Source organism: Antechinus flavipes, chromosome 5 (assembly GCF_016432865.1).
Source record: "Antechinus flavipes isolate AdamAnt ecotype Samford, QLD, Australia chromosome 5, AdamAnt_v2, whole genome shotgun sequence".
In the NCBI taxonomy this organism is placed as follows: Eukaryota; Metazoa; Chordata; class Mammalia; order Dasyuromorphia; family Dasyuridae; genus Antechinus; species Antechinus flavipes.
In genome coordinates, this window is record NC_067402.1 from 257,735,104 (window position 1) to 257,758,413 (window position 23,310).

Here is a 23,310-nt window from a genome sequence, read left to right on the forward strand (position 1 = left end):
AAGGTCAATGAATGGACTTGCAACTAAAAATGCTAGAAAAAGAACAAATTAAAAACCTCAGTCAAACACTAAACTTGAAATTCTAAAAATACAAGGAAAAATTAATAAAATTGAAACTATTCAAAAAAAACTATTGAATTAATTAATAAAACTAAGAGTTGGTTCTATTAAAAAAAACAATAAAATTGATAAACCCTTAGTAAATCTGATTTAAAAAAGGAAAGAGGAAAATCAAATTGCTAGTCTTAAAAATGAAAAGGGAGAATTTGCCACTAATGAAGAGGAAAGTAGAGCAATTAGAAAAAAAGTAGTAGTTACTTTGCCCAACTTTATGCCAATAAATTCGATAACTTAAATGAAATGGAAGAATACCTTTAAAAATATAGCTTGCCCAGATTAACAGAGAAAGAAGTAAAATGTTAAACAGTCCTCTCTTAGAAAAAGAAATATAACAAGCTAAGAAAAAATCCCCTGGAGATGGATTTACATGTAAATTCTACCAAACATTTAAAGAACAACAAACTCCAGTGCTATATAAACTATTTGAAAAAAAAATAGGGATTGAAGGACTACCAAATTCCTTGTATGACACAGACATGGTACTGATACCTAAAGTAGGTAGGTTGAAAACAGAGAAAGAAAATTATAGACCAATCTCCCTAATGAATATTGATGCTAAAATCTTAAATAAAGTATTAGCAAAAAGATTACAAAAAATCATTCCCAGGATAATACACTAGGACCAAGTAGGATTTATACCAGGAATGTAGGGCTGGTTCAATATTAGGAAAACTATTAGCATAATTGACTATATCAATAACTGACCAAACAAAAACCATATGATCAACTCAATAGATGCAGAAAAAGCATTTGATAAAACCCAACATCCATTCCTAATAAAAACACTTGAGAGTATAGGAATAAATGGACTTTTCCTTAAAATAGTAAGAAGCATCTATTTAAAACCATCAGTAAGCATCATATGTAATGGGGATAAACTGGAATCCTTCCCAGTAAGATCAGGAGTAAAACAAGGTTGCCCACTATCATCATTATATTATTCAATATTGTATTAGAAACGCTGGCCTTAGCAATAGGAGTTGAGAAAGGGATTAACAGAATTAAGAGTAGGTAATGACGAAACCAAATTATCATTCTTGTAGATGACATGATGACCCCAAAGATTCTCTACTAAAAAGCTATTATAATTAATTCACAGCTTTAGCAAAGTTGTAGGAGACAAAATAAATCCACATAAATCCTCAGCATTTTTATACATCACCAACAAAATCCAACAGCAAGAGATACGAAGAGAAATTCCATTCAAAATAACGGTTGATAGCCCAAAATATTTCAGAATCTATCTACCAAAAGAAAGTCAGGAATTATATGAGCAAAATTACAAAACACTTTCTATACAAATAAAATCAGATTTAAATAATTGGAAAAATATTAAGTGCTTCTAGATAGGCTGAGGGAATATAATAAAGATGACAATACTCCCTAAATTAATTTATTTAGTGCTATATCAATCAAACTCCCAAGAAGTTATTTTAATAATCTAGAAAAAAATAACAAAATTCATATGGAAGAACAAAAGATCAAGAATTTCAAGGAAATCAATGAAAAAAAAATCAGATGAAGGTGGCCTCGCTGTACCTGATCTAAAACTATATTATAAAGCAGAAATCACCAAAACCATTTGGTATTGCCCAAGAAATAGGTTAGTTGTTCAGTGGAATAGGTTAGGTTCACAGGACAAAATAGTCAATAACTATAGCAATCTAATTTTTGACAAACCCAAAGATTCCAATTTTTGTATAAAAATTCACTATTTGACAAAAACTACTGGGCAATTAGTATGGCAAAAATTAGGCATGGACCCACATTTAACACCATATACCAAGATAAGATCAAAATGAGCCCATGATTTAGGCATAAAGAATGAGATTATAAATAAATAATTTAGAGGAACATAGAATAGTTTACCTCTCAGAGGTGGAAGAGGAAGGAATTTGTGACCCAAGAAGAACTAGAGATCATTATTGATCACAAAATAGAAAATTTTGATTATATCAAATTAAAAAGCCTCTGTACAAACAAAACTAAGGCAGACAAGATTAGAAAGGAACCAACAAACTAAGAAAACATTTTTACAGTTAAAGGTTCTGATAAAGGCCTCCAAAATATATACAGAATTGACTCTAATTTATAAGAAATCAAGCCATTCTTCAATTGATAAATGGTCAAAGGATATGAACAGACAATTTTCAGATCATGAAATTGAAACTATTTCTACTCATATGAAAGGGTGTTCCAAATCACTATTGATCAGAGAAATGCAAATTAAGATAACTCTGAGATACCACTACACATCTGTCAGCTTGGCTGAGATGACAGGAAAAAATAATGATGAATGTTGGAGGGGATGCAGGAAAAGTGGGAACAGTGATACATTGTTGGTAGAGTTGTGAACGAATCCAACCGTTCTGGAGAGCAATCTGGAATTATGCCCCCAAAATTATCAAACTGTGCATATTCTTTGATCCAGCAGTGTTACTGGGCTTATATCCAAAAGAGATCTTAAAGAAGGGAAAGGGACCTGTATGTGCCAAAATGTTTGTGGCAGTCCTTTTTGTAGTGGCTAGAAATTGGAAATCAAATGGATGACCATTAATTGGAAAATGGCTGAATAAATTATGCTATATGTATGTTATGGAATATTATTGTTCTAGAAGAAATGACTAGCAGGATGAATACAGAGAGTCTTGGAAAGACTTACATGAACTGATGCTGAGTGAAATGAGCAGAACCAGGAGATCATTATATATTTCAACAACAATAGCGTATGAGGATGTATTCTGGATGCAAGTGGATTTCTTCAACAAAGAGAAGATCCAATTCAGTTCCAATTGATCAAGGATGGACAGAATCAGCTACACCCAGAGAAGGAACTGGGAAATGAATGTGGACTACTTGCATTTTTGTTTTTTTTTTTTTTCCCCAGGTTATTTTTACTTCCTGAATCCAATTGTTCTTGTGCAACAAGAAAACTGTACAGATCTGCACACATATATTGTATCTAGGATATACTATAACATATTTAACATGTATAAGACTGCCTGCCATCTAGGGGAAAGGGAAAAATTGGAACAGAAGTGAGTGCAAGGGATAATGCTGTTAAAAATTACCCATGCATATGCTCTGTCAACAAAAAAGTTATATAAAAAAAGAAAAAAGACAAAAAATATATTACCATAAACAATAATGAGATTATGAACACATCCAGCCATTCTGGAGAGCAATTTGGAACTATGCTCAAAAAGTTATCAAACTGTGCATATACCTTTTGATCCAGCAGTGTTTCTACTGGGCTTATACCCAAAGAGATACTAAAGAAGGGAAAGGGACCTGTATGTGTCAAAATGTTTGTGGCAGCCCTGTTTGTAGTGGCCAGAAGCTGGAAAATGAATGGATGCCCATTAATTGGAGAATGGTTGAATAAATTGTGGTATATGAACGTTATGAAATATTATTGTTCTGTAAGGAATGACTAGCAGGATGAATACGGAGAGGACTGGAGAGACTTAAATGAACTGATGCTAAATGAAATGAACAGAACCAGGAGATCATTATACACCTCAACAATAATACTGTTTGAGGATGTATTCTGATGGAAGTGGATCTATTTGATAAAGAGAGCTAATTCAGTTTCAGTTGATCAAGGGTGGACAGAAACAGCTACACCCAAAGAAAGAACACTGGGAAATGAATATAAACTGCTTGCATTTTTGTTTTTCTTCCCGGGTTATTTCTACACATATATTGTATCTAGAATATACTGTAACCTATTTAACATGTAAAGGACTGCTTGCCATCTGGGGGAGGGGGTGGAGGGAGGGAGGGGAAAAATCGGAACAGAAGTGAATGCAAGGGATAATGCTATAAAAATTACCGTGGCATGGGCTCTGTCAATAAAAAGTTATTTAAAAACAAACAAACAACAAAAAAAACAAAACAAAACAAAAATGAGACGAGTAAAATTACCACCAATGAAGAGGAAATTAAAGCAATAGGTAGGAACTATTTTGGCCAATTGTATCCCAATAAACTTGATAATCTAAATGAAATGGATGAATACAGATTGCCCAGATTAACATAAGAGGAAATAAAATACTTAAATAGTCTCATTTTAGAAAAAGAAGTTGAACAATGCATCAATGACTTCCCTAAGAAAAATTCTCCAGAACAAGTGAATTCTATCCAAACATTTAAAGAGCAACGGATTCTAACAAACAAAGCCATTTGGCAAAGAAAGGAAGAAGCAGTATAACCAAATTTTTTTTTTTATGCCCAGATTTGGTACTGATACCTAAAAACAGAAAAAAAAAAATGATACACCAAGTTCCCTAATGAATACTGATGCAACAATCTTATATAGAAAATTAGTAGCAACTTAAATGGGATTTATTTTATCCAGAATGTAAAGCTGATTAAGTATCAAGAAACTATCATATCAGCATGATTGACCATTTCAATAATGAAATTAAAAGAAATCATATGATTATCTCAACAGTTGGAGAAAAAGCTTTTGACCAAATATAGAGCATAAGAAAACAATTTTAAAAATATCAATTGTTCATTGGTAGATTGAGGTGATAATAAAAATGACAATTTTACCTAAATTAATCTGCTCATTCAGTGCCATAACAATAAAACTATCAAAATTATTTCACAGAGATAGAGAAAAAATAATAAAATTTTTCTGGAAGAACAGCAGGTTAACAATATCGAAGGAATTAATGGGGAAAAAAATCAAAGAAACGTAACCCAAAACTACATTATTAAAGTGTTAGTCATCAAAGTCATTTGGAAATGACCCTGTAATAGAATAGTGGATCAGTGCAATAGATTAAGTTCATAAGACACAATAGTCAATGAATATAGTAATCTAGTGTTTGATAAACTCAAAGAGTCCAAATTCTGAGAAAAGAACTCCCTATTTGACAAAAATTGCTGGGGAAATTGGAAAATCTTATGTCAGAAACTAGGCATTAACCATCATCTAACTTCCTATACCAAGATAAGGACAAAATAAGTTACAGATTTAAATATATGGAGTGATATTTATAAGCAAATTTGTAGAATAAGGGATGGTCCATCAAATATATGGAAAAGGAATTTATGACCAAAAAAGACCTCAAAAATATTATGAACTGCAAAATGTATAACCAAACCAATGCAGCTAATATTAGAAAGAAAGCAGAAAGCTGGGAAAATTTTTTTTTTTACAGCTAGTGTTTCTGATAAAGGCTTTATTTCTAAAATATCTTGAAAACTGACTTAAATTCATAAGAATACAAATTATTCCTCAATTGATAGTCAAAGAATATGAACAATTTTCAGATGATGAAATTAAAGCCATTTCTAGTCATATGAAAAAATGCTCTGAATCAATATTGATTAGAGAAATGCAAATTAAGACACCACTGAGATAGCATCTTACAAGTGTCAGATTGGCCAAAATGTCAGGAAAAGACTGATTTTGGAAAGATGTGGGAAAAATTGGGACTAGCATCCAATGTTGGTAATGGAGAGAAATTTGAAACTATGTCCGAAGAGCTATCCAACTGTGCCTAACCTTTGATCTAGGAGTGTCTCTATTTGACTTGTATCCCAAAGAGATAATAAAAAAGAAAAATTCCCACATGTACAAAAATATTTGTAGCAGCCCTTTTTATAGTGGCAAGGAACTGGAAATTGAGTGGACATTCATCATTTGGGAAATGGCTGAATAAGTTATGGTATGAGAATAATGGGGTTATTTTTGTTTTATGAGAAATAATCATCAGGCTGATTTCAGAAAAACCTGGAAAGACACCACATGAAGTGAACAGAACCAGGAGAACACTGTGCACAGTAACAACAGGATTATGTCATGATCAACTATGATGTATTGAGCTCTTAATGATGTGATCATTTAAGGCAACTCCAGTAGACTAGAAAGTACCAATTACAACCAGAAAGCGAACTATGGACCCTAAATGTGGATAAAAACATAGTAATTTTTCATCTTTATTTGTTTCTTTGTTTCTAGTGTTTTTTTCCTTTTGGGTTTGATCTTTTCTCGCATAATATGACAAATATTATTTATTTCAAAAGTTTAAAAAAAGAGCACATATTTAACTTATTTATAATTTTATATATATATATATATATAATTATATATATAAATTATATTTAACTATGTAGCTGAGGGGGAGAGGCAGAAAAAATTTGGAAGACAAAGTTTTACAAAAATGAATGTTGAAAGTGAGATTTTTTATAATAAAGTCTATGTTCTATAATGACAATGTTGCTGCCACATTTAGTCTCAACCTTACAGGCCCCAAAGTGCAACTAGAAGAAGTATACATGATACTGAATGAAACAAAAATATTTCTGCCACTGGATGGATCAAGAATATAGAAAAGATACCTGGAATTTGATAAAATATTAAAAACATTGAGAATCCATTCTCAAAATATTTAAAAAGGGGTATATATACTAAGGGTTGGTAAGAAATTTCATACATTTTTATTGCCTTCCAGTCCTCCCAAATTAAAAAAAAAGTTTTATTTCTGTGATATTTTTTGAGCACATATATACACGGGCATTAAAGAAATCCCAAGTAAAGGCCTGAGGAGGGACCTCATGTTCACAAACTTAAATTCTATAGATGTATGCTCTAAAAGCTGTAGTAAATAAATTATTATTATTAAATTATTAAATTTATTAAATTTTAATTTAATTTAATTAAAATAAAAAAATTAAAATTATTAAAAAATGATGTTGAAAACTTTTTACTTGTATTTTGGAAAAATAAAATAGGGTTAAAATCTAAAAAATTTAAAAAAAATAAAATTGCTTTAGGGATTTTCAAAAATTGGGTTTTAAATTAGTTAACATGATAAAAATATAATAGCACTTACTAATGAAGTAAGTTTTTCCCTTTTAATGCATTTCATAACAATTTCATGTAGGTAGCTAGAGATATACTATTTTAAAAATAAACATAAGGAAAAGTGAGCTAGTCAACTGACTAGCAATAGGAATTTAAAATATTTTATTGGAAAAAGACATATTTAGACAGTAATAAGATATACTCAAACACTTTTTTCTGCCATTTTGACTTCTCATTTCTTCTACAAGGGTTTACATAGCTCAAGTCTTTCTGATATATAGTATAATGCCAAGTAATTAAAAAGTGCATGACCTTTACTGTTAAGCATGAGTAAGTCATCTCAGCTTTTTGCTCCTCACTTTCATCACCATTCAAGTGGGAATAACCTGAACACCTGCACTAACTTTGTCACATGAAAAGAGGTAAATTGTTTGAAAAAAAATCTTATAACTTTTGAGATGAGTTTATTATCACAAGCCTACATCATTGAGAGTTCAAATGATCCAACTAGCAGGATAAAAATGTTAAAAGACAAATCAGAAAATGCTCTCTTCTGAGGTTTAACTGCCTGATTATAAAGTCTTTTGAAAGTCATGTTGGATATTGGCATGTATAAAAATATCTAACCAAAAATCTAGGAAAATTTCTTCTTTGTTTCTTGGGCTCCTAACTCTTTTTAGTTAGTTCTTTTTTTTTTTAAGTTTTTTTTTTAAACTTTTTTAGTCTCATTAATTTGTTTTCATGTGATTTGGCTTTGTATAAATAAAATAATAGAGAATCAAAAAACTGTTATTGTAGTCTAATTTTTTTTTTAAATAAAGCAGGAACTTTCCCCAGGTCCTCTAACTTCAAATCAAGCACTCTTATTCTTGTATCAGACTGCTTTTTTGTACATTCTGAACTTGACTCTAATTGTATATGATTCTTTTTAGTTATCACTCATGTAAAGACATCCAAAACATAATGTGATTTTCCCTAAAACTAACTTTAGGCATATTATAATTGAGAGGTGTCAGCAAAGGTTAAAAAAAAAATACTACCTCTTTAAATCAGACATTATTCAGATAATACAATGTATGTAACACCCTGAATTAGAATTATGATGTTAGTACTTACATAGAATAATCACTGACAAAAGCATACTCTTTGGCTTTCCATCCATGTATATATGTTGGCAAAAGAAATTATGTCATATCCAAGAAGAAAACTGACTATGCCTGGTGATTCACTCCTGATAGCGATCATGGTATCCATTCTATAATAACAAATAAATAATTCATATTTAAGAATTAAACAGGTAATTTCTAGAGGTAGAGCCAAGATGGCAGAGGCAAGTCAGGCTGCTGCTTGAGCTCTCTCAGTTTGCCTTAAAAAACCACATGAACATGCCTATGAACAGAGTCTGACTCTCCAGTTCAAGACAGACAGAAAAAAAAAAAAACAAACAACTTCAAGAAATATCACTCTCAGTGAGGTGAAAAGGATGATCAGCCCAGGTCAGTAAGAGGATTTTAACAGCAAATCAGCAACTAAAATGTTCAGTCCTGGCTCAGTTAGAGGAGCAAATCAATGAGGCAGCTTCCAGTTCTACCTCAGATGGCAAAATCTGGGAAATCAGGCTGTTTCTTGTAAAGAGCAGGCAAAGCTACCCTCTACAAACACAAGGGGCTCCTGTGCTTAAAAATTAAGACTCAGAGCTACATAGGAAGCTTAAGACAGAACCAGGAGCAGAGCTCCATCTTAAAAGTAAAGAGAAGAGGAAATACCAAAAGAAAAGGAAAGAAAATGAGGGATCCACATAGGCAAAAATGTTTATGGCAGCCCTCTTTGTAGTAGAAGAAACTTGACACTGAGTGGATGCCCATCAATTGGAAAATGGTTGAAAAAGTTATGGTATATGAATGTTATAGAATATTATTGTTCTGTAAGAAATGACCAGCAGGATGATTTCAGAGAGGCTTGGAGAGACCTACATGAACTGATGCTAAGTGAAATGAGCAGAACCAGTGTGGTGTTTTTCTTCTCTAAAATATAAGATTGTTCTCTCTGGGAGCAGGTTTCTCGGGGAGGTTTTCTGGAGGCAGCCTTAGTTGCAGTTGAAAGTAATAATCACCTCAAAACACAGCCAGATAATAAAAGTTCAGATCTTTTATTGCCTCCAATATAGCCTGGTTAGCTTAGAGGCCTATCTCTCTGCTTGGTTCCAAGAGCTCCCTCCGAATGTCTCCAAATCCAAAGGTTTGTCCTTCAGCCCAGCCAGCACAAAGGTGAATCTGTCTTGCCTCCGGGAGAGGGCTTCTGGCTCTCAATCTCACAGAATGCTCTGCGTCTGTCCCAGTATGCTCCTCTCCAATCTAATTCAGCTGAATTCTCTTGACGGGGCTTATATATGATGTCTTCTGAGAGAATGGGATTATGGGTTTTCTCCCAGAGTGCTCTCTGGCCCTAAGAGCTTCAAGGGAGGTGTGAATTCACAAAGTTACAAAGTTTACTTTGTTAATCTCCTATACTTGTGAACTCCAGTGAGTACTTATGTGAATACAAGCATTATATCAATTAGTTCTACTTAGTACCTTGTTTTAGGTTCTGGTCCAAAATATCTCCTTGTAAGATCAGATCAATAATCTAACAACTCTAATGAGTTAGCAGTTTGTAAAGCTTCCAACAAACCAGGAGTTCATTATACATGGCAACAAGACTATATGACAATCAATTCTGATAGATGTGGATCTCTTTAACAACGAGATGATTAAATCAGTTCCACTAGTTTAGTAATGAAGAGAGCCCTCTACATCCAGAGAGAGAGAACAGTGGGAACAAACCGTGGAACCCAAGATAGCATTCTCTCTCTGTTGTTATTTGCTTTCATTTTGTTTTCTTTCTCAGATTTTCTTTTTCTTCCTTCTTTAACTGATTTTTCTTGTGTAGCAAGATAACTGTATACATATGTTAGATTTATATATATTTATATAAAAATTAATGTTAATATATATTATGTATAAAATATATAAATATTAAATAAATTATATTATAAATATATAACAGATACATATGTTGGATTTAACATGTATTTTAACATATTTTACATGTATTGGACTGCCAGCTAGGGGAGGAGGTGGAGGAAGGAGGGGAAAAAAAATAAAAGGTTTTGCATGGGTCAATGTTGAAAAAATTACCCAGGCATATGCTTTGTAAATAAAAAGCTTTAATTAAAAAAATGTAAAAAAAAATTAAAAAAATGTATTAAAAATCAGAACTGAACAAATGGAAATGAATGACTCAATGAGACATCAAGCATCAGTCAAGGAAAACTTAAAAAATGAAAAAATAAAAAAAAATGTAAAATACCTACTTGGGAATATAATTCACCTGGAAAATAGATCTAGGAGAGACATTCTAAGAATTATCAGACTTCCTGAAAACTATGATGAAAAAAAAAAGAGTCTAGACACTATTTTCCAGGAACCTTCAATTTCCCATATCTTATAGAAGTAGAAGATAAAATATCCATTGAAAGAATTCATTGAACACCACCTGAAAGAAACCCCAAAATTAAAACTTAGTCAAGGAATATCATGACTAAACTTCAAAATTATCAGATCAAGGAAAAAAAAAATTAAAAGCAGCCAAAAAAAAAAGACTTCAAAATCCACGGAACCACAATAAGGATTACTGAGGACCTAGCAGGTTTCACCTTAAAGGATTGAAGGACCTAGAATCTGATATTCTGAAAGGCAAAGGAAGTTGGAATATAGCCTAGAAGATAAGAAACCCTAAGATAACAGGGAAAGATTGATAGAAGGTAAGGTAGTGAATGGGGTGGGTAAAAAAAAAACAAAAACGTACAATTTAGGACAGGATGGAAAGAGAAAATAAAAGTATACACAGGGGAGAAAATAGGATGGTGGAAAATACAGACCTGGTAATCATAATTGTGAATGTGAATGTGATTAACTCGCCCTTAAAATAGAAGAGAATATTATTAAAAAATATTATTAAAAAAAAAAAGAGTCCTACAATATGTGGTTTACAAGAAATACTTTTTACCCAGAGAGACATAAAAGCAAAAGGCTGGTACAGGTTTATTGTATTTTCAGCTAAAGTTAAAAAAGCAGGGGTAGGAATTCTGATCTCAGATAAAGCAAAAGCAAAAAGAGAGCTTATTAAAAGAGATAAGGAGGGAAAGTACATCTTGATAAAGGGAACAATAAATAATGAAGTAGTAATGATACTTAATATGTATGCACCAAGTGGTAGAGCAGGCAAATTTCTAGAGATGACTTTAAGCCAGTAACATGAAGAAATGACAGCAAAACTATTCTATAGTAGGGGACATCAACTTTCCCCTCACAGAATCAGACAAATTAATAAAATAACCAAGAAAAAAAATAAATTATTTTCCTACAAATAGGATCCTAGAAAACCTAAATATGGTAGACCATTGGAGAAAACTAAATAGGGACAGAAAGGAATACACCTTTTTCTTGGCAGTACATGGCACCTACACAAAAATTGCCTATATATTAGGCATAAAACCTCACAATCAAATGCAGAAAGGCAAAAATAGTAAATATTTCCTTTTTAGACCACAATGCAATAAAATTATATTCAATAAAGGGCCAGGGAAAGACAGACTAAAATCCATTGGAAATTAAATAATCTAATTTTAAAGAATGACTAAGTCAAACAACAAATCACAGAAGCAATCCATAATTTCATTCAAGAAAAGGAGAACAATGAGATAACATACCAAAACCTATGGAATGCAGCCAATGCAGTTTTTAGGGGAAATTTTATATCTCTAAATAGCTACATGAAAAAAAAAAAGCTCTCTAGTTAGGCATGCAACTAAAAAAAGTCAGAAAAAGAACAAATTAAAATTCTCAGTTAAACACCAAATTTGAAATTCTGAAACTCAAAAACAAATAGAAAACAATATTTAACTAAAATAAAACTAGAATTTGTTTTATGAAAAAAAAAAAAACAAAATGGTTGTAAAAGTAAGTTGTAAAGGTAATCAACCTATGAACAGACAATTTTCAGATGATGAAATTGAAACTATTTTCACTCATATGAAAGAGTGTTCCAAATCACTATTGATCAGAGAAATGCAAATTAAGACAACTCTGAGATACCACTACACACCTGTCAGATTGGCTAAGATGACAGGAAAAAATAATGATGAATGTTGGAGGGGATGCAGGAAAACTGGGACACTGAAGCATTGTTGGTGGAATTGTGAACACATCCAGCCATTCTGGAGAGCAAGCATACCCTTTGATCCAGCAGTGCTACTATTGGGCTTATACCCCTAAGAGATACTAAAGAAGGGAAAGGGACCTATATGTGCCAAAATGGTTGTGGCAGCCCTGTTTGTAGTGGCTAGAAACTGGAAATTGAATGGATGCCCATCAATTGGCGAATGGCTGGGTAAATTGTGATATATGAATGTTATGGAATATTATTGTTCTGTAAGAAATGAGCAGCAGGATGAATACAGAGAGGCTTGGAGAGACGTACATGAACTGATGCTAAGTGAAATGAGCAGAACCAGGAGATCATTATATACTTCAACAATGATACTGTATGAGGATGTATTTTGATGGAAGTGGATTTCTTTGACAAAGAGATCTAACTCAATTTCAATTGATCAATGATGGACGGAAACAGCTACACCCAAAGAAAGAACACTGGGAAATGAATGTAAACTGTTTGCATTTTTGTTTTTCTTCCCAGATTATTTCTACCTTCTGAATCCAATTCTCCCTGTGCAACAAGAGAACTGTTCGGTTCTGCATATATTGTATCTAGGATATACTGTGCCATATTTAATATGCTTGCCATCTGAGGGAGAGGATGGAGGGAGGGAGTGGAAAAATCGGAACAGAAGTGAGTGCAAAGGATAATGTTGTAAAAAATTACCCTGGCATGGGTTCTGTCAATAAAAAGTTATTAAAAAATAAAATAAAATAAAAAAAGGTAATCAACCTTTGGTTAATTATATTAGAAAAAGGAAAAGAAAAAATTAGATAAGCAGGATCAAAAATGAAAAACTTACCACCAATGAAAAAGGAATTAAAGCCATAATTAGGAGCTATTTTTGCTCAACTGCATGACAGCAAGTCTGACAATCTAATTGAAATGGATGAATATTTATAAAAAATATAAATTACTCAAGTTAACAGAACAGGAAATAAATTATTTAAATAGTCCTATTTTAGAAAAGGAAATTGAACATTAATTGTCATTAATGAACTCCCTAAGAAAAAATTGCCATGGCCAGATAGATTCAAAAGTGAATTCTATCACACTTAACAAGCAATTCATTCCAGTACTATGTAAGCTATATGGAAAAATAGGTAGAGAAGGAATACTGCCAAATTTCTTCTATAAGACAAATATGATAATGATACTTAAACCAGGAAGATCCAAAACAGAGAATGAAAATTATAGGACAATCTTCCTAAGGAATATTAATGCAAAAATTTTAAATAAAATATTACCAAAAGAGATTACAGCAACTTATTAACAAGATTATACATTGTGACCAAGTGGAATTTATACTGCACTGGTTCATTATCAGGAAAACTATTATATAATCGACCATATTAATATTAAACCGAAATATTAAACCAACAGAAATCACATGTTCTCAATAGTTGAAGAAAAAAGTTTTTGACAAAATACAGCACCCATTTCTATGAAAAACACTAGAAAATATAAGGATAAAGGGAGCTTTCCTTAAAACAATCAGCAACATCCACCTAGCATCTATAGCAAACATGATTTGTAATGGAGATGAGTTGGACATATTCCCAGTAAGATCAGTGGTGAAACAAAGATGCCCATTATCACCACTATTATTCAACACTGTACTAGAAATGCTGATTTTAGCAACAAAAAAGAATAAGAAACTAAAGAAATTAGAATAAGCTATGAAGAAATAAAACTATTACCCTTTGTAGATGATATGATGATATGCTTAAGAGAATCCTGGACAATCATCCAAAAACTTATTGGAAACAATTCACAGGTTTAGCAAAGTTTCAGGATATAAAATGAACCCACACAAATCATCTACATTTTTGTTTATTACTGACAAAAGCCATTAGCAAGAGATAGAGAAATTCCTTTTAAAATTACTGTAGACAAAATAAACTATTTGGGGGTCTATATGCCAAGACAAAATTATGAACTATATGAAAGCAATTACAAAACATTTTTGACACAGTCAGATCAATTGGAAAAATATCATTGATCATGGCTAGGTCAAGCTAATATAATAAAAATGACAATTCTGACTAAACTTATCTATGTATTCAATGTCTTACTAAATCAAACTGCCAAATCATTATTTTATACAACTACAAAAAAATAACAAAATTCATCTGGAAGAAGGAAAGATCAATAATATCAAGGTAATCAATGAAAAAAATACAAAGGATGGTGGCTTTGCAGTACCAAAGCTAAAATTACATTATAATGTGGTAGTCATCAAAACCATTTGGTACTGGCTAAGAAAAGAGTGGTGGATCAATGGAATAGATTAGATAAACATGACACAAAAATCAAAGTCTATAGAAATCTAGTGTTTGATAAATCCCCAAACTCCAGCTTCTTGAATAATTAACTATTTGACAAAAATTGCTGGGGAAACTGGAAAATAATGTCAGAAACTTGGCATAGACCTATAGCTCACACCCCATATCAAAATAAGGGATATGTAATTTGGGCATAAAGGATGATACCATAAACAAATTAGGAGAGCAAGGGATAATTTATCAGATCTTTCAAGAATGTAGGAATTTATGACCAAAGAAGAATTAGAGAATATTATTGAAAAGTAAAATGGACAACTTTGATTACATTAAACACAAATTTTTTTTGAATCAATGATTAAAACAAGATTAAAAGTACAAAGCTGGGGAAAAACAAAAAAACCTTTACTTCTAGTATTTCTGATGAAGGTCTGATTTTTAAAATACATAAAGAACTGTGTCAAATTTATAAAAATATGTCATTCCCCAATTGATAAATGGTCATAGGATATGAGCAGACAATTTCCAGATGATGAAATCAAAGCCATCTATAGTCATGTGAAAAAATGCTCTAAATCATGATTGATTGGAGAAATGTAAATTAAAACAAAAGATGACAGGAAAATGTAATGATAAATGTTGGAGAAGATGTGGGAAAACTGGGACTTTGTTGGTGGAGTTGTGAAATAAATTCAACCATTTAGGAAAGCAATCTGGAACTATGCCCAAAGGGCTATAAAACTGTGTATCCCTCTGACCCAGCAGTGCCATTACTAGGTCTATATCCTAAGGAAATTAGAGGAGAGAAAAGATCCCTCGTGTACAAAAATGTTTGTAGTAGTTCTTTTTGTGGTAGCAAAGAATTAGAAAATGAGTAGATAACTCATCAATTGGGGAATGGCTGAATAAGTTGTGGTACATGAAATAGAAAATTATTCTATAAAAAATTATGAACAAGTTGATTTTAGAAAGGCCTGGAAAGATTTACATGAACTGACATGATACAAGCAGAACCAGGAATACATTGTACACAATTAACAATAAGAATGTGCGACAATCAACTATGATAGCTTTGATGGTTCTCAGTTTTTCAGAAAGAGAACTAAGGGAACTGTTCATTTTTTTTTCTTCTGTTTAAATATCTCCCATCGTTTTTCCCTTTTGCTTTGGTTTTTCTCTCCCAATGTGATTCATAAAGAGAGAGTGTTTAAAATAAGCAAATAATTTTTTTTAAAGTGTATGAGTTTGAATGAGTTCAAATCTGAGTAATTAGTATTTAGTAATTAAACAAATAATTAAATTAGTAATTAAAATAAACCACAACAACAAAAAAGATTTTTCCATCTATTAAAAAATTAACTGTTCACACATAAATTTTTAATTAGAAAAGATGCTACTAGGACTGTGTCCCAAAGAGATAATAAAGAGTAAAGGTCTCACATATGAAAAAATGTTTGTAGCAGCCCTTTTAGTAGTGGCAAAGAACTGGTAATTTAGTAGATCCCCATCAGTTGAGTGGCTTAATAAATTATCTTGTATAAATGTTACAGAATATTATTATTCTATAAGAAACAATCAGCAGAATGACTTCAGAAAGACCTGGAGAAACCTATATGAACTGATGCCAAATAAAGGGAGTAGAACCAAGAGAACATTGTACATAAAATTATGCAATGATCTATTTTGATGCAATGAAATGATTCAGGCCAATTCTAATAGACTTGTGATGTTACAGAAAGAGTACTGTGGAAACTGAATGTGTATCAAAACTTAGTATTCATCTTTTTTCTTGTTTTTTGTTTTCTCATTTTTTCCCCTTTTGATCTGATTTTTCTTGTTCAGCATGATAATTGTAGAAATATGTATAGAAAAATTGCCCATGTTTAACATACTGGATTATTTTCTGTCTATGACAAGGCGGGTAGCAGGGAGGAGAAAAGATTTAGAACACAAGGTTTTGCAAGGGTGAATGTATTTTCAAAGTAAAAAAGCTATTAAAAAGGGAGAGATAAAATGAAGCCTTTTATTATCAAGATTATGAAGGGATCTCAAATAATTTGAGATTTGTTAACTCAGTTTACACTGCTAATTTTCTCTCTTAATCCAGGTGCACCCTATGCTTATCAGCTATTATTAAACTAGATTTTTTCACTCAGAAAAGGAATAAAGAAAACAAAAGACAGAGTAAAAGAATGCTATTCCTGGGAAGGAACTGGCAAGAGAGAGAGGAAGCTCTTAAAATGTTTTAAATGTATATTTGTTTAATTGTTTAAGCAGAAAACTGAGGTATGGGTAAGTGAAAAAAGTCAGAAAGAAAAGAAGCAAAGTAGCATCATAGTAGAGGAAAAGAGTAAAGGAGAAAGATGGAAGAGTAAGGTGGTTCCTGTGCATTTTAGGGGAGAAGGGGAGAGAAGAATCTGAAAGTTAGCAATGAGTTCACATGTTGATGATGCTTGTAAATCCAATGTTCTTCATTCTGGGTGTGTCTTTGAAAATTGGTGAATAATTAGTTGACATTCTACTTAGGATCAAATAGGCAGATCATTATCAAATACATTTAAAAGTGTCTCAACCTTGAAAAGAGACTAATATGGATTGGCTGTAGTACTTTTCTCTTTAGTTTTTGAAAGCATTTATATTTTAAGCCAATGATTACCTACACTCATTTCTATTATCATTACTATTTTGAAATGACTTTATAATAATCACATAAACAGCAGCATGCTCTCAGGAAAATTCCTCCACAATCTGAACTCTGAAATGTACTATGTACAAATTATGTTGTATGATAATTACCTGAGAATGCTTTTCTATTTTGAGCAATACAATAAGCAATACAATAATCAAGGAATACTTTGAAGGAATTATAATGAAAAATATTATTCATACTCAGAGAAACAAATGATTGTGTCTGGATAGAAATTGGGAAGCATACTTAAAAATTTCTCTCTTTTTTCTCCTTGGGGAGGGGAGATCATATTTTCTGTTGCAACATGACTTTTAAGGAAATGTTTTACATAAGTTTACTTGTGCCTTCTCAATAGGGGGTGGGTGGGGAGGAAGGGAGAGAATCAAATGTAAACAAATTTTTTTTTTTTTTAAAGTTTTTTATATGTAACTGGAAAAAATAAAAATACTAAAAAATTTTAAAATAAAAATAATTATATCAAAAAAGACATTACCCGTATCAACTTATGTCCTGAATGTACAACATATCCCATCAGGCCTTTGGCTTCAGTCTTTCAGGCTATTATCACTGATCCACACCTACGTTGGCTTTGTAAATGTTAAGGGCCTATGTGCTTAAGTAACATAGCAATGACTATTTCTTGGCTTTTAAAATAAGTAAAAATATTAAGAAAAACTCAAAATATAACCTGTCACTTTGAATTTTCAAAACTAATGAATGAATGATGCTGGAAATAGCATGAAAAAAATAAGTTTACATCAGGACAAGGTTTCATTGTTTCTATGAATACTTGTAAATATTTACCAAGAAACAGTACAAAATATAATTTGGACAAATGATTTTTGTACTTTGAATCATAAAACTTCCAGTCAAGATGTCACAGATTTTCAGTATTTAACCATACCCTTAAAATGCATATGAAATGTAACTTCTCTATGTATAATTTCTATGACTCATTATATTTATTTATCATCTATCATCTATCTTTTTATCTATTCATATTGGACAGCTAAATGAGGTATTCTGAGGGAACAATGAAGCTAAATCTATAAACTATATATGAAAAATCAGTTTCCTTTAATTATCGTCATAACTTCAAACCTGCTTTTTCACCTTATGCTTATCATTATCACCTCATGGAAATCATGTTCTACATTTTTATATTTAAATGGAAAATACAAAGTGTTTGCAAGCATTAGAATTTGATTGGGGCAGGAGAGTTCTTATTAAAATGATTTAAAGAAAAATAAATAGAATATATTAAAGAAGAATAAATAGAATAGAAAATAGAAATAGAATAAATAGAAAATAGAAGATTTTGAGCAAATTGTACATCAAGTTGCATTTTTGAATATTACTAAAATCTTTATTCTGCTCTATACTGTGTAGATTAGCTTGTTGTTTCCAGTAGTTTGATTTGAGGGATTAAGCATGGAATAAACATTCTTTGTTCATCCCAGTGAAAGATATTCCTACCTCTTGACTCCAGCCATTTTCACTTGATTTTCCCCAATTTATTGAATTATCCCCTCCTCTCCATCTCTCTCTTGCCTACCTTCCTTAATCAAGTCCCAGCTAAAATCCTACATTCATCAATCCCAATCTTTCTTAATATTTAAATCTTTCCTCGTTGATTTTCTAGTTTATCCTTTATGGAGTATCATGTTTGTACTTATCTGTTTTCATGTGTTGTGCCAAAGTTCGCTTTTGATGTCCTGACCTAGTCTCCGCATTATTCTATTTAGTTATTCTGCCTCAGGTTATAACCTTTCCCTCTTATTGTTTGATGAGATAAAGGTATACCTCAGTTGCTCTGCCCCAAAACCCCAGGCTATAATTATTCCCTCTTAAGTGGTTGATGAGATAAAGGTTTTATATCTTTAGGTTATAGTCATTCCTTCTTAATGTTTGACAAGATAAAAAAAAGTCCATTTTACATGTCATTAGAATATCAATAACCTCCCTCCATTGTATCATCCTAGGGGCGGCCTCCTTCCATTAGGTTATCCCCATCCAGGTACCTCCCTCATTATGCCATTGTTCTTGTTATCCTATAAAAAGCTTGCCCTCTGATACTTAACGGCTGGCTGGACTCTTTGAGAGCATAGTCTCCTCCAGTCCTGGGACCAAGATCCATTTGGTCGCAGTATCTCTCTCCATTTAATAAACTATTGAATTGGTCTCTAATCTCCGTCTTGCTCAGTTTCTCCGGCATTACATATATTGTCACTTCCATTGCAATTTGAGTGCCCTGACAGTGAAGACTTTCTTGTACCATTTTTTGTATACCCAGCTCTTAGTGCAGTGTCAATATATAACATTTGTCGACTGACTGTTCCTCACACATAGCACTCCATCTCCTGAAACAAAAGTGTCTTCACTGTCTGAAATGTTCCTCACTTCTAACTCCTGGATTCTTTTAAGTCTCAATTAAAATCTTGCCTTCTACAAGAAGGCTTTATCCATCATCCTTAAAACTACTCCTTTCCCTCTGAAACTACTCCCACTTCAACTTATAAGTATATGGTTTATACTTGTTTTTAACCATGTAATCTTACAATCTTTCTCTCCTTTCCAATGCATCATACTCTTCCAACATAAGTTTTTACTCCCTGAAACTCCCTCACTTTATGTTTCTTCAACTTACTCATTTCATATAGTATACGTCTTTAGTACCTTGGGCCAGATACAAAAATAGTTATACTTTTGTTTACCCACAAATACAGCACTTCCATCTTTCCAAATTCTATTTCTTCTCTGATCACAATATACTGTCATTCCACCTTTCTTTGAAACTGTTTTTCATCTAGACCATAATATCTAATACTAGATCATCACTCCTGCATCTATGTAATCTTACAATCTCTCTCTCCTTTCTAATACATTATACTTTTCCAACATACATGTTTCATTCCCTGAAACAGCCTTACTATATGTTTCCTCAACTTCCTCATTTCATACAGTATACTTCTTCATCGTTACCTTGGCCAGATACAAAGATAGTTATACCATTGATCATCCACAAATCCAGCACTGCCACCCTTACAAATTCTCAGTTTCTTAACTGATCACAATCTATTGTCATTCCATCTCTTTCTTTGACTTTAAACTTAAACTCTGTTTTTCATCTAGACCATGACATCTAATCCCAGAGAATTACCCCTACATTAGCTCTCCTCCTTTCTCCAGCTTGACTCCTTCGTGAACCAACTCTACATTGCCTTTCCTTGAGCCCATTGCCCATTATATTTCCAACTGTATCCTGCTAAGCCTCAGCATTGAAACACTCATGCCCTATGTTGCCTTTGCACATATACACATGCTGCTAAATAAAGGTGGAGAAAAATCATGCAACTGTGCTTACTAGAGTCACTACAAATTTATGTTACATAACCTTAAATGGGCTCTCACTCATGCAAAACTATTTTCTATCTCCTTAAATAATTTACTTTGCCACTTACCACAGAAGCGCTTCCAAACAATTTCATCCCTCCTCAAACCTTCCATGGTTCATTCTCAACATTCTCAACTACAAATCTTGCCTCAGGGGCAGGTAGGTGGGGCAGGGGATAGAGTAGCCCTGAAGTTAGGAAGACCTGAGTTCAAAAGTGGTCTCAGACAGTTAATGCTTCTTAACTGTGTAATCCTGGGCAAGTCACTTAAACCCAATTTCATCAGCCAAAAAAAAAAAAAACAAAAAACAAAAAACAACTTGGACATTTTACTGAAAAAACAAAAAGATCCCTGAGATCTCCCTCTTCCCCCATCCTTCTCATCTAATATCAATCAAATCCCTTCAGCCACTAACTTCTCCATGTATCTCACATAAGGAGGTGGCCCTTCTCCTTGCCAATGAAAATGCTACCACATAAATAAGCAATACCATTGCTTATCATTCCTCTTCTCATTTCTCTTCAATTGTTCCCTGCACCCTGGCTATTTCCCTGCTTGCTTACAAACATTCCCAAAGAAACTTCACTTGTTCAAATCATCCCCACTATCATCCCACATCTCTCCTGTCTTTTATAGCTAAATGTCTGGAGAGGGCTGTTGACAACTAGTGCCTTCACTTCCTCTCCTATCATTTTTTAAATTCTCTATGTCCATCTTCCAAATTCTCCAAAGCTACTAACGATCTCTTAATTGCCAAATCCAATGGTCTTTCTCAATTCTTATCTTCTTTCCCTCTCTGCTATCTCCCTTGCTAATTAACTCTTCTATTTGATTGACCTACTAGAATGCAGGCACAATCCCAGGTGCCCCATTTCTTTGAATTTGTTGCTGACACATACAGTAGTGGCTTAATAAAAGCAGCAATTTTCTGCCTTGACGTTTACACTTCACATATCATGTTTGTATTTCACCAGATGGGACAGTTACGTGGCACAATAAGAATTCTGGGCCTGGTGTCAGGAAGATTCATTCTTCTTTCAAATCTGATGTCAGATTCTTACAGTTGAGGAGCAGCTAGATGGCAAAGAAGATAAAGCACCTGCTCTGGAATTAGGAGGATTTGAGTTCAAATGTGACCTCAGACACTTAGCACTTCCTTGTTGTGTGACCCTAGGCAAGTCACTTAACTCCAAATACCTGCAAAAAAAAGCCAAAACAAAACAAAACCAAACAAAAACATACTTACAGTTGTGACCCTGGGGAGGTCACTTAACCTAGTTTGCCTCAATTTCCTCTTTTGTCAAAATGAACTTAAGAAGGTATTGACAAACCATTCCAGCAACTTTGCCAATTAAATTCTCCTCAGTCGTTTTAGATGTGACAACATTTCAGCTAAAGAGAATAGTTTTTGCTCCCACATTGCCACTGATAGATAAGTTGGACCCTGGCTAAAAGTAGAAAGGAGTTTCCCATTTATTAAAAATGGACAGACAAGAGGGAGAGGTGACACCAGCTTTTGGGACTTCCTATCTAATGTCCAAGAGGCAAAGCCTGACCCTGATTCCTGATCCTGAGGGGAATGATTTTCCAAGGGTTAGCTCAGGTCTGGGAGTCCAAGGATGAAAAGATAGGGGTGTCTTAGCTTCCTCCAGTGAGGATCTTCCCTTCTCTCCCTCCTTTTCCAACCTTTCCTCTCACCTCATTATTTTATACAGATCCTTCACGCTGTGCTTTCCGAGCAGCAGTTGCTGCTCTTTCGCCATGTCCCCGATCGAGACAGCTTTGTGGAGCTTCCCGAGATGCTTTTCCTGGATCAGGTATCCTGCGTTGGAGTCGGGCTCCGGGGCTCCTAAATAAGTCCGTGGGGTGATGAAGGAGAGAGATGTAGACTGCGCTTTCTTGTCCAAGTTGAAAATCTTCATCCTGGAGGCAGGCTTCAGGACCAGTCATGAGAGGCAGCGGGGGCAGTCCTCTCTTGGGCCTTCAGCCTACTCAGAAGGGGAATTGAAAGAGAAAAAAAAAATGTCTGTAACTGGCGGGCGGAGGTTTAGAGACCTGTGAGCCCGCAGCAGTTACAACCGATTCAGTCCGATTGTAACCCTGGCAACAGCATGAGGGGAACTGAACTGCGCGTGCTTTTGTCGGATCCGTGGCTCCCGAGGATGCTATAGGCAAGTCATGCACTGCTGAGTGCGCAAGTGCCGGCTCTGGCTCTCAGAGTGAAAAGTCCAAAGCTCCAGATCACGATCATGGGTGAGCTCCAGGACTTTTGCTCGAATCTCGGGACCTGCTTTGTTGCTTACCTTTGGGATGATGGGAAAAGTATTTCCTCTTTGAGATTCGTTTTCTTCTGTAAAATGAAGACATTCTAATGTAAAGTAGAAGCTAGAAATATTTTGTTTTAGGAACGTGGATATAATCCCCAACTGTAATATTCTTCTCTAAAATATAATGTTCTCTGGGAGCAGGTTTCTTGGGGGGCTTCTGGAGGCAGCCTTTGCTTTCAGTTCAGTGTAATCACCCCAAATGCAGCCAGGAGTTAAAGTCCAAATCCTTTGTTGTCTCCTTCAAAGTCTTATCTCCTTCACTTGGGGCTCAGCTAGTTTTTCTTAGAGGCCTTCTGTAGTCTTGTTTCCCAGAGCTTAAGCTGTCTTCTCTGGCTTGTGAATCTCCTCGACTGAATCCTGACTGAGGCTCTGAGAGTTTCTAGTGAGCTTGTCTTCTAGTTAGCTTGTCCTCTAGTGGGC

General features: G+C 33.5%; 1 protein-coding gene across 3 annotated transcripts in view; it reads right to left on the minus strand.

Annotated features, from left to right (window-relative positions):
- The window catches only part of LOC127564501 (ankyrin repeat domain-containing protein 26-like), a 56,114-nt gene extending 33,454 nt beyond the window's left edge, over window positions 1-22,660 (minus strand). For all 3 annotated transcript variants that reach the window (XR_007954283.1, XR_007954284.1, XM_052001076.1), the window contains exon 1: window positions 22,262-22,660. Coding sequence is in view for 1 of the 3 variants with exons in the window: in XM_052001076.1 (XP_051857036.1) it covers window positions 22,262-22,485 (224 nt within the window). In the remaining 2 variants the exon portion in view is untranslated. The remainder of the gene's footprint in view (window positions 1-22,261) is intronic.
- Window positions 22,661-23,310: the final 650 nt, after the last annotated feature.